This window comes from Schistocerca americana, chromosome 2, assembly GCF_021461395.2.
Source record: "Schistocerca americana isolate TAMUIC-IGC-003095 chromosome 2, iqSchAmer2.1, whole genome shotgun sequence".
NCBI lineage: Eukaryota > Metazoa > Arthropoda > Insecta > Orthoptera > Acrididae > Schistocerca > Schistocerca americana.
In genome coordinates this window covers 505,562,056-505,575,123 of record NC_060120.1, presented here as the reverse complement: position 1 = coordinate 505,575,123, position 13,068 = coordinate 505,562,056, and the positions used below count along the sequence as shown (strand labels likewise).

At 42.9% G+C, this 13,068-nt stretch overlaps 1 protein-coding gene across 2 annotated transcripts in view; it reads left to right on the top strand.

The window, feature by feature from the left end:
* The window catches only part of LOC124595786 (juvenile hormone esterase-like), a 77,048-nt gene that overhangs the window by 40,649 nt on the left and 23,331 nt on the right, over window positions 1-13,068 (top strand). Inside the window, exons 5-7 of one of the 2 annotated variants that reach the window (XM_047134674.1) lie at window positions 6,398-6,594; window positions 6,806-6,968; window positions 12,191-12,363. In XM_047134674.1, coding sequence (XP_046990630.1) covers window positions 6,398-6,594; window positions 6,806-6,968; window positions 12,191-12,363 — 533 coding nt within the window. The remainder of the gene's footprint in view (window positions 1-6,397; window positions 6,595-6,805; window positions 6,969-12,190; window positions 12,364-13,068) is intronic. The other variant, XM_047134675.1, reaches the window with a different exon arrangement.

Genomic DNA, 13,068 nt, shown 5'->3' with positions numbered 1-13,068 from the left:
AACATTATGACAGCCTTACACTGAACTCTCAGTTTCTGAGGAGCAGATATGTGGAATCATAACTGAAATTTTACGTTTCTCCTGCCATTAAAGTTTGCATTCATCGCCACAGGGAAACAAAAAATACATTGCCGGCCATGAAAACTACTTTATCGCTACACCAAAAATGGCTCTGAGCACTATGCGACTTAACTTCTGAGGTCATCTGTCGCCTATAACGTAGAACTAATTAAACCTAACTAACCTAAGGACATCACTCACATCCATGCCCGTGGCAGGATTCGAACCTGTGACCGTAGTGGTCGCTCGGTTCCAGACTGTAGCGCCTAGAACCGCACGGCCACTCCGGCCGGCTTACCGCTACCCCAACTAGTGTCATTTTCATCAGAAACGATATGAGAGAAAAATTGTGAAAATCAAATACTGAAGAATGTAAAAGTATATGGTCAGAACCTATTCAGTTTATGGAGAATCCAAAGTTATCTTTCCAGTGTATTGGAGACATTTATCAAATTTACACAATCTGAAGGTTTCGCAGCCACTCCTTTTCTTTTAGTATCACACTCTGCGACTTGAGATTTTTGGCAGCGATTACACTGTATGTCATTTGCAGCACCATGACGGTGGCATGTAACAAGTGTGATACTGCCATTGAGCCTTGGAGGTGCTTGGCTAGGCAGACGTTTACGATTTAAGTACAACGGCGGAGGGGAGTTAGAATTACGTACTCTATATTCTGCATGTAAGGGGGATATTACGCAGTAGATTTCTCTGGTGACAAGATCGTGTCACGCCTCATGTAACATGTGTCAGGATTCGACAGAGACAGGATCGTCGTCTGTAGAGTCTGTAATTTATCTCTCCGCACTATTACTTCTGGCTACAATCCCAATGCCAAGACCCATGCGACTATCGAATAGATTCAGGCTAGCTATACGAGACGCCATGAGGCATCTCTACGTTCCCGTGCGACTACCACCAGAGAGGCTAAACGTATTGCTTGTTCGGCCATACCGGATCGTACAGAAACGTTCCGTACATTGAAAAGTGCTTGTTGGCAGCTAGACAAGTAATTATATGGGCAGTGTGACGACTTCTGTACCCCTACTGACTGTCCTAAGAGCGGCCAGTTCTGTGGCATCATTTGACATCGCAGCTGAGAGGCGCGCTGTCGGTGGCGGACTCGAAGTCAGTGCTGACACAAGAGTGCTACTGCGTTGTCTTTTTCAACGAGTTCGAGTACTACTCACAACGTAAAGATGGACGTATCCGTTTATAGAGGCCCAGAGGAGAACCAAGTTTCCATCCACCATCTGGCTCAACAATAATGCAAGGGCAGACAAGAAAAAATTACCACTACACGCTCGACTACTGTCTTCCACTACAGACACTTTTTCTTATCTTTGAGTCATCAATCTCCTCACTGGTTTGATGCGACTCAAAATAAATACCTTTCCAGTGCCATCCGTTTCACCTCAGAGTTATTTTCTCCATGTATTCCTATCTCTCTCTCTTCCTCTTCAGTTTCTGCCCTCGGCAATTCCCTGAAAAACCACGGAAATTATTCCGTGGTGTCTCAACACAAGTCCTATGATCCTGTCCCTTCTTCTTGTTAGTGTTTTCCATATATTTGTTTCGTCGCCTCCTCATTTCTTACCATATCAGTCCAACTAGTTTTCAACATTCTTCAGCACCAAATGCTTTGATTCTCTTCTCTTCCAGTTTTCTACAGTCCATGTTTCACAGCCATATAATGCTGTGCTCTAAACGTATATTCTCATAAATTTCTTCCTCACTCCAGTCGCTGTGGCCGAGCGGTTCTAGGTGCTTCAGTCTGTAACTGCGCGACCGCTACGGTAGCAGGTTCGAATCCTGCCTCGGGCATGGATGTGTGTGATGTCTTTAGGTGAGTTAGGTTCAAGTAGTTGTAGGGGACTGATGACTTCAAATGTTAAGTCCCATAGTGCTCAGAGCTATTTGAACCATCTTCCTCACATTAAAGTCTATGTTTGACACTAGTGTACTTCTCTTGGCCAAGAATGCCATTTTTGCCACTGTAAAACTGCTTTTTATGTCCTTGCGCCGTTAGTCTTGGCCTATTTTGGTACCTAGGTATCAGAATTCCTTAACTTCATCTACATCGTGATCACCAATCTTAATGTTACGTTTCTCGCTGTTTCAGTTCTGGCACATTTCATTACATTGGCCTTTCCTTGATTTACTTTTAACCCACATTCTGTACTCATTAGATTGTTCATTCCATTCAATAGCTTCTGTAATTCTTCGTCACTTTCACTGAGGATAGCAATGTCATCAGCGAATGTTATCATTGATACCCCTTCACCTGCAATTTTAATTGCACTCTTGAAACTTTGTTTTATTCCCAACATTGCTTCTTCGATTTATGGATAGAATAGAGGGACGAGAGACTACATTCCTGGCTTAATTCTTTCTAATACGCTTCCTTTTTTAGTTGTTCTGTCCCTCTTCCTGTTCCCTCTTGGATCATGTACATGTTGTGTTATCCATCTTTCCCTACAGCGTACCCCTATTCTTGTCGGAATTCCGAACATCTTGTACCATTATACACTGTCGAACGCTTTTCCAGGTCGATAAATCCAATGATCTTTATTCAGACTTGCTTCCATTATGAACTGGCAAGTTCGAATTACCTCTTTTGGGGCTTTACCTTTCGTAAAGCCAAACTGATCGTAGCCTAAGAGATCCCCTGTTTTCTTTTCCATTTTTCTGTATGTTATTTTTGTCAGTAACTGGACACATGAGCTGTCAAGCTGACTGTGCAATTATTGTCGCACTTGTCGTCTTTTGCTACCTTCGGAATTGTGTGGATGATGTTTTCCCGGAAGTGTGACGATCTGTCGCCAGTCTCATACGTTCCCCAGACAAATTATAATAGCCGTTTGGTTGTCACTTCTACCAATGACTTAGAAATTCCGATCGATATCTTATGTTGTCAAAAGCTATTTCAGATTCTAATTATAATATTGGATTCCCTGTTTCTTTCCTGTCGACTCCTGTTTCTTCTTGTATCATGTCTTCAGACAAGTCGTCCTCCTCATGACTTCATGACAGTTCATTGGGTAAGAAACAAGATTACCTATGCTGCGCATAACCAGAAATCTGGACATCTGTTATTCCATCTCAATGGTTGCCGTGACTGTCTGCGGCCTAGCACATTTTCTACATGTCTCATCGGTCAGTAGACTCGCACGCCACCGGTAGCAGGCGTCTACGACTGTTGAATAAAGAACAGGGCTGTAGCAACACGGAGTGACGTACTGACATCCATTACCCTAGCTCAGTTCTGCCCCATATCCTGCGATGTTAAGGCCATTGTGGCTGTCACAGGTGGCAGCTCTGCATCACTTACACTGAAGCGCCAAAGAAACTGGTTTAGGCCGGCCGGTGTGACCTTGCGGTTCTAGGCGCTTCCGTCTGGAATCGCGTGGCCGCTACGGTCGCAGGTTCGAATCCTGCCTCGGGGATGGATGTGTGTGATGTCCTTAGGTTAGTTAGGTTTAAGTAGTTCTAAGTTCTAGGGGACTGGTGACCACAGATGTTAAGTCCCATAGTGCTCAGAGCCATTTGAACCATTTTTGAACTGGTTTAGGCATGCGTATTCAAAAACAGAGATATGTAAACAAGCAGAATACGGCGCTGCCGTCGGCAACGCTATGTCTGGCGCAGTTGTTAGATCGGTTATTGCTGCTACAATGGCAGTTTATCAACCTTTAAGTGAACTTTAATGTTGTGCTGTAGCCGGGGCACGTTCAATGGGACACATCACCTCCAAGGTAGCGGTGACATGGGGATTTTCCCGTATGACCATTCTACGAGTGCATCGTGAGTATCAGGAATCCAGCCGGTAAAACATCCAATCTCCAACATCACTGAGGTCGGGAAAAGATCCTACAAGAAAGGGACCAACGACGACTGAAGAGAATCGTTCAACGTGACAGAAATGCAACCCTTCCGAAAATTGCTCCAGATTTCAATTCTGGGCCATCAACAAGTGTCAGCGCGCGAACCATTCAACGAATCATCGTCGTTATAGGCTTTCGGAGCCAAAGGTCCACTCGTGCAGTCTCGATGACTGCACGACACAAAGCTTTACGCCTCGCCTGGGCCCGTCCACACCGACGTTGGACCGGTGATGACTGGAAAAAATGTTGCTTGGTCGGATGGACATGCACTGGTATGGAGACTACCTCGTGAATCCATGGACCCTGCATGTCAGAAGGGGACTGTTCGAGCTGGTGGAGGCTCTGTAATGGTGTAGAGCGTGTGCTGCCCCAGTGATATGCGACCCCTGATTCGTCTAGATACGGCTCGAACAGGTGACACTTACGTAAGCATGCTGTGTGATGACCTGCATCCATTCATGTCCAGTGTGCATTCCGACGGACTTGGGCAATACCAGCAGAACAATGCGACTCCCAGAATTCCTACAGAGGGACTCCAGGAACATTCTTCTGAGTTTTAAGACTTCCACTGGCCACCAAACACCCCAGAAATGAACGTTATTGAGCGTATCTGGGATGCCTTGCAATGTGCTGTTCAGAAGAGCTCTCCACCCCTGGTGGAGAATATGTATTAATATAAAATCTTCTTTATTTTCACCTGCAGTCTGGTAGGTTGTTTGAAATTACGGAAAAAGCTTCAGCATGCTTGATTCAAAATTTTGCCTTCTAGAATTTTTAAAGTGGAACCTGAAGTAGATCGTTAACTCTGAACTACAGGGTTGTCCATTGATCGTGACCGGACCAAATATCTCACGAAATAAGCGTCAAACGAAAAAACTACAAAGAACGAAACTTTTCTAGCTTGAAGGGGAAAACCAGATGGCGCTATGTTTGACCCGCTAGATGGCGCTGCCATAGGTCAAACGGATATCAACTGCGTCTTTTTAAAATAGGAACCCCCATTTTTTATAACATATTCGTGTAGTACGTAAAGATATGAATGTTTTGGTTGGACCAGTTTTTTGGCTTTGTGATAGATGGCACTGTAATAGTCACAAGCATATGGCTCACAATTTTAGACAAACGGTTGGTAACAGGTAGGTTTTTTAAATTAAAATACATAACGTAGTCACGTTTGAACATTTTATTTCGGTTGTTCCAATGTGATACATGTACCTTTGAGAACTTATCATTTCTGAGAAGGCATATTGTTACAACGTGATTGCCTGTAAATATCACATTAATGCAATAAATACTCAAAATGATGTCCGTCAACCTCAATGCATTTGGCAATACGTGTAAAGACGTTCCTCTCAACAGCGAGTAGTTCGCCTTCCGTAACGTTCGCACATGCATTGACAATGCGCTGACGCTTGTTGTCAGGCGTTGTCGGTGGATCACGATAGCAAATATCCTTTAACTTTCCCCACAGAATGAAATCCGGGAACGTCGGATCCACTGAACGTGCGGGCCATGGTATGGTGCTTTGACGACCAATCCACCTGTCATGAAACATGCTATTCATTACCGCTTCAACCGCACGCGAGCTATGTGCCGGACACCCATCATGTTGGAAGTACATCGCCATTCTGTCATGCAGTGAAAAATCTTCTAGTAACATCGGTAGAATGTTATGTAGGAAATCAGCATACATTACACCATTTTTGATTCCATCGATAAAATGGGGGCCAATTATCCTTCCTCCCAAAATGCCGCACCATACATTAACCCGCCAAGGTTATTTGATTTTCAAACAGCTGAGCAGAACTGAACGTACTCAGACATTTCTCTCTTTACTTATTCTGATCAACACTAAACTGACACACAATATTTTTAGCGCAACGCAATCTTCCAAAAATCCCTACAAAAGAATGGCCCTGACTGACTATAACCTACACCTTTCATGAATCACTTACCTCAAAAAAATCTTCGTTACTCGAACTACTGCAATACAACGAGCACCAATACTGGCAGCTAAATAAAAGATTCTAACTACTGAAGGCACTAACTACTGATAGGCATAGTCAGCAAATCAACGATATTGATAGAGAACAAACAATGTATTTACCTTAATAGTGTTAAAAAGTCATTATATATATCAGTTCATGACATACAGTCTTACAAATTTACTGTCTCTGATGGACACACGCACAGATCATCCGCTCTCAAAACTCCGCCATCTCACTCCCCACATCCACCACTGCTGGCGGCTCACCTCCAACTGCGCAACGTTATTCGCTGTTCACATCCAACTTCCCAACACTACAATAGTGAATATTGCAACAATGCTAACCAGCCACAGAATGCACACAGCACAGTCAGTGATTTTCATACAGAGCGCTACGTGGCGTTACCAACGAAAAATCCTAAACAGCCTACTTGCAGTATGTATTAGCAAATGCCTTCTTCCGCAGGTTTGTTCCATCGTATCATTTGCCAAAGCGGGGCCCTAACGGAAGGTGTTATGAACACTAACTGCAGAGAGAGAGCATTCCGACTGGCCAGGTTCCTGGGTTTCACCGGGAACACCACGGAGGAACTGGTCGCCTTCATGAGGGAGCAGCCGGCAAGAAAACTCGTCGAACATGCGTCCGAGGCAGCTACGAAGGAGGTGACGACTCACACACACTCAAGGCACACGAACACACACACACACACACACACACACACACACACACGAGCGCGCGCGAGCGCACAGAGAGAGAGAGAGAGAGAGAGAGAGAGAGAGAGAGAGAGAGAGATAAACAAAGAAAACATTGAGAAAGAAATTACAGAAGTCTTACAAGTGCTAATAACAACTATTTTCTTTTATTTGAGAAAAGGATAGGACGGAATTCGCGCCTTTCGGAGCATCGATTGAGCCTCCTGGGGTACCGGACAGTGTGCTGACACAAGATCCTTTCGAAGTACTAAGGAGTGGAAAATTTAAGCCTGTGCCATTGCTCCTAGGTATCACCTCTCGTGAAGGACTAATTTTTATGCAAGGTTTGTACTCCCTTCAAGACAGTAATTATTATACACTAAGTTTACACAAAAGAGTTCTACTCTCTGATATTCGTATCATTAATAACAGACAGGAATTAATGCTTCTACTCACAGGTTAGAATGCTTTGCCTTGTAAATACCACGATGAAAATACTGCATATAAATTTAAGTAAATGAAGAATATTATCAATCAGATTTTCCAGGGAGAGTTAAATGACAGTTTAGTATGGATATACGTTAGAGTTCCTGGTCTGAATGTCGCTGTTGTGAAGACAGTTGTCGAAAATTCGTCTATGTTAACTGACGCCGTTGTCTTTCAGATGAAGAATTTAACTGCTGTGACATGTAATGTATCTTGTGTGTTTCAATGGGTTAATGAGTAATACAAGAATAAAGCCTACAGATTTTTTTAAAATTCCTATTGATTCCAAAACGCTGTTGAATAAACTATATGTGCCCTCATCGACATTTGAGGCACACAGCGTAATGTGAATGCACTACAACGTCCCGCCTCTCTACTGTGGCTACGGAATGACACATGGAAAAACACTCTTGAATTCTTTGAAACATCTCTACAGGAATCCTTGGCACCATAATGAGTTTTTGTTGTTGATATTCCTACGTTGGCTAAACCCGCCAGGGTAGACGAGAGTGCTGACGCGCTGCTTCCTGGACTCGAGTAGGCGCGCCGGCCCCAGATCGAATCTGCCCGGCGGACGAGGGCCGATGTGCTGGCCAGCCTGGATGTCGTTTTTAGCCGGTTTTCCACATCGCGCTAGGTGAATACCGGCTGGTCCCCATGTTCCGCCTCAGTTAAACGGCTCGCAGACATCTGAACACTTTCGCACTATTCCATGGATTACGCGCGATGCAGACAGTTGGGGTACACTAATTCCGTCCTGGGGGGTATGGGGTGGCTGCAGGAAGAGCATCTGGCCACCCCTTCAAGATTAACATGCCAAATCGAATTAACGTGGCTGACCCTGTGTAATTGCAGGAGAAGGCTCAAGCGATAGATAGAATTCCTATGTTGGCTAAATATTTCATTCTGACTGGGACAGTTTGCATTCATTGCTGGATCACAACGAGTGTCATTAATTAGTTTATAGTGCACGAGAAACTATTAATATTATTTTGCAGTCATCACACAGAGATAAAACTTCCCTTTAGCATCGATAACAGCATTTTATTTTCACTAATGAAAACGAAATGTGTGAATTTTTACATTGGCTGTATTTTACATTTATAATCTCTTTAGAATCTTATTATTCCGTTACCACTGTCCCACCCCTGGTAGCTGAGTGGTCAGTGAGACGGAATGTCATGCCTAACGGCCCGGGTTCGGTTCACGGCTGGGTCGGAGATTTTCTACGCTCAGGTACTGAGTGTAGTATTATGTTTATCTTCATCATTTCATCCTCATTGAAACGCAAGTCAACGAAGTGGCGTCCACTCGGAAGACTTGCACCAGGCAAACGGTCTACTCGACGGGAAGCCCTAGCCACACGGCTGTATGTCTGTTTCCACTGAAACATAAAACGAATAAAACTTTCGTTAATAGCTCCTGCAAGGTATGTCCACCACGACGATCTGTTTGGTGGCAACTGCATCTTAACTGTCCGCTCATACCACTCTGGCTGTCAGCCTTCAATACTAAACCTGAAACTGTTGTTGTTGTTGTTGTGGTCTTCAGTCCTGAGACTGGTTTGATGCAGCTCTCCGTGCTACTCTACCCTGTGCAAGCTTCTTCATCTCCCAGTACCTACTGCAACCTACATCCTTCTGAATCTGCTTAGTGTATTGGTCTCTTGGTCTCCCTCTACGATTTTTACCCTCCACGCTGCCCTCCAATGCTAAATTTGTGATCCCTTGATGCCTCAAAACATGTCCTACCAACCGATCCCTTCTTCTAGTCAAGTTGTGCCACAAACTTCTCTTCTCCCCAATCCTATTCAATACCTCCTCATTAGTTACGTGATCTACCCACCTTATCTTCAGCATTCTTCTGTAGCACCACATTTCGAAAGCTTCTATTCTCTTCCTGTTCAAACTGGTTATCGTCCATGTTTCACTTCCATACTTGGCTACACTCCATACAAATACTTTCAGAAACGATTGCTGACACTTAAATCTATACTCGGTGTTAACAAATTTCTCACCTACAGAAACGATTTCCTTGCCATTGCCAGTCTACATTTTATATCCTCTCTACTTCGACCATCATCAGTTATTTTACTCCCTAAATAGCAAAACTCCTTTACTACTTTAAGTGTCTCATTTCCTAATCTAATCCCCTCAGCATCACCCGATTTAATTTGACTACATTCCATTATCCTCGTTTTGCTTTTGTTGATGTTCATCTTATATCCCCCTTTCAAGACACTGTCCATTCCGTTCAACTGCTCTTCCAAGTCCTTTGCTGTCTCTGACAGAATTACAATGTTATCGGCGAACCTCAAAGTTTTTATTTCTTCTCCATGGATTTTAATACCTACTCCGAATTTTTCTTTTGTTTCCTTACTGCTTGCTCAATATACAGGTTGAATAACATCGGGGAGAGGCTACAACCCTGTCTCTCTCCTTTCCCAACCACTGCTTCCCTTTCATGCCCCTCGACTCTTATAACTGCCATCTGGTTTCTGTACAAATTGTAAGTAGCCTTCCGCTCCCTGTATTTTACCCCTGCCACCTTCAGAATTTGAAAGAGAGTATTCCAGTTAACGTTGTCAAAAGCTTTCTCTAAGTCTACAAATGCTAGAAACGTAGGTTTGCCTTTTCTTAATCTTTTTTCTAAGATAAGTCGTAAGGTTAGTATTGCCTCACGTGTTCCAACATTTCTACGGAATCCAAACTGATCTTCCCCGAGGTCCGCTTCTACCAGTTTTTCCATTCGTCAGTAAAGAATTCGCGTTAGTATTTTGCAGCTGTGACATATTAAACTGATAGTTCGGTAATTTTCACATCTGTCAACACCTACTTTCCTTGGGATTGGAATTATTATATTCTTCTTGAAGTCTGTGGGTATTTCGCCTGTCTCATACATCTTGCTCACCAGATGGTAGAGTTTTGTCATGACTGGCTCTCCCAAGGCCATCAGTAGTTCTAATGGAATGTTGTCTACTCCCGGGGCCTTGTTTCGACTCAGGTCTTTCAGTGCTCTGTCAAACTCTTCACGCAGTATCTTATCTTCCATTTCATCTTCATCTACATCCTCTTCCATTTCCATAATATTGTCCTCAAGTACATCGCCCTTGTATAAACCCTCTATATACTCCTTCCACCTTTCTGCTTTCCCTTCTTTGCTTAGAACTGGGTTGCCATCTGAGCTCTTGATATTCATACAAGTGGTTCTCTTCTCTCCAAAGGTCTCTTTAGTTTTCCTGTAGGCAGTATCTAACTTACCCCTAGTGAGACAAGCCTCTACATCCTTACATTTGTCCTCTAGCCATCCCTGCTTAGCCATTTTGCACTTCCTGTCGATCTCATTTTTGAGACGTTTGTATTCCTTTTTGCCTGCTTCATTTACTGCATTTTTATATTTTCTACTTTCATCAATTAAATTCAATATTTCTTCTGTTACTCAAGGATTTCTATCAGCCCTCGTCTTTTTACCTACTTGATCCTCTGCTGCCTTCACTACTTCATCCCTCAGAGCTACCCAGTCTTCTTCTACTGTATTTCTTTCCCCCATTCCTGTCAATTTTATGCTTTCCCTGAAACTCTGTACAACCTCTGGTTCTTTCAGTTTATCCAGGTCCCATCTCCTTAAATTCCCGCCTTTTTGCAGTTTCTTCAGTTTCAATCTGCAGTTCATAACCAATAGATTGTGGTCAGAATCCACATCTGCCCTTGGAAATGTCTTACAATTTAAAAGCTGGTTCCTAAATCTCTGTCTTACCATTATGTAATCTATCTGATACCTTTTAGTATCTCCAGGATTCTTCCAGGTATACAACCTTCTTTCATGATTCTTGAACCAAGTGTTAGCTATGATTAAGTTATGCTCTGTGCAAAATTCTACAAGGCGGCTTCCTCTTTCATTTCTTCCCCCCAATCCATATTCACCTACTATGTTTCCTTCTCTCCCTTTTCCTACTGACGAATTCCGGTCACCCATGACTATTAAATTTTCGTCTCCCTTCATTACCTGAATAATTTCTTTTATCTGGTCATACATTTCATCAATTTCTTCATCATCTGCAGAGCTAGTTGGCATATAAACTTGTACTACTGTAGTAGGCATGGGCTTTGTGTCTATCTTGGCCACAATAATGCGTTCACTATGCTGTTTGTAGTAGCTAACCCGCACTCCTATTTTTTTATTCATTATTAAACCTACTCCTGCATTACCCCTATTTGATTTTGTATTTATAACCCTGTAATCACCTGACCAAACGTCTTGTTCCTCCTGCCACCGAACTTCACTAATTCCCACTATATCTAACTGTAACCTATCCATTTCCCTTTTTAAATTTTCTAACCTACCTGCCCGATTAAGGGATCTGACTTTCCACGCTCCGATCCGTAGAATGCCAGTTTTCTTTCTCCTGATAACGACGCCCTCTTGAGTAGTCCCCGCCCGGAGATCCGAATGGGGGACTAATTTACATCCGGAATATTTTACCCAACAGGACGCCATCATCATTTAATCATACAGTAGAGCTGCATGTCCTCGGGAAAAATTACGGCTGTAGTTTCCCCTTGCTTTCAGCCGTTCGCAGTACCAGCACAGCAAGGCCGTTTTGGTTAATGTTACAAGGCCAGATCAGTCAATCCTCCAGACTGTTGCCCCTGCAACTACTGAAAAGGCTGCTGCCCCTCTTCAGGAACCACATGTTTGTCTGGCCTCTCAACAGATACCCCTCCGTTGTGGTTGCACCTACGGTACGGCCATCTGTATCGCTGAGGCACGCAAGCCTCCCCACCAACGGCAAGGTCCATGATTCATGAGGAATAAAAGCACTACCAGACCCTTAAATCCGAATAAAGCTCACAACCTAGTTCATAAACTATTACCAAAGGCCAGAACCACAACTGTGCTGTAGTTAGGACTCCTTTGTTTTAAAAGATCTTCATGGGAAATTCAGATATTGAAAGGGGCCTTAAGTTAGCCGGTTACTACAAGTACATTGTAATTCAAAAACGAAATCATGGCTCCACCACCTGTAACACTGTGCTTCGTTCGAGCTCCTGAATGGTGTAGCAACGTTTCTTTTTCACAGCACTCTCCAGAGACAAAGCAGCATGGCGAGAACTCAACCTGAGTTTTCAGAAAGCCCTACCTACCAGCATTCCCATCAAGAAGGAGGAGCGTGTCACTGTTGCTCGAGATATCAAGCGGTTTTACTTTGATAACCAGCCGATAGAGGAATCTACAATTGATTTGTACGCTGACGTAAGTTGGTTTCTTCATGCGTCACCATATGTAAAAAAAAATCATTATGGTACGGAATACGCAAAAAAAACGAAGTATTTGGAAAATATCTCCTCGACGACTACCAAAAAACCATAGAAAAATTCATAAATTAAAATCTCACAGCGACAATTTCAAAACTGTCAGAATAAAATATTTTAAAGAGCTCTTGACAGTAAATCAGTTTAATATATACTTTCTCTTTCTGGTGACAACAGTATAGCTGTACTTATTATCTACATCTACATATTGATGGATACTCTGCAAATCACATTTAAGTGCTTGGCAGCCTTCACAATTCTCTATTATTCCAATCTTGTATAGCACGCCGAAAGAATGAACACCTATATCTTTCCGTACGAGCTCTGATGTGCCTTATTTTATCGTGGTGATTGTTCCTCCCAAAGTAGGTGTCAACAAAATATTTTCATATTCGGAGGAGAAAGTTGGTGATTGGAATTTCGTAAGAAGATTACGTCGCAACGAAAAACGTCTTTCTTTTAATTATGTCCAGCAGAATTACTCCACAAACAGTTGCGCTAGATAATGCTTATTTCTTCCAGAATGACTATATAAATTTAAGTATCACTCTTACAATAATACGATGCTACACAGTGTTTTATATAAATTACATTACTATCACTTACGCTAAAAGCATCAATATTATAGCTGGTACCCTACTAGTCT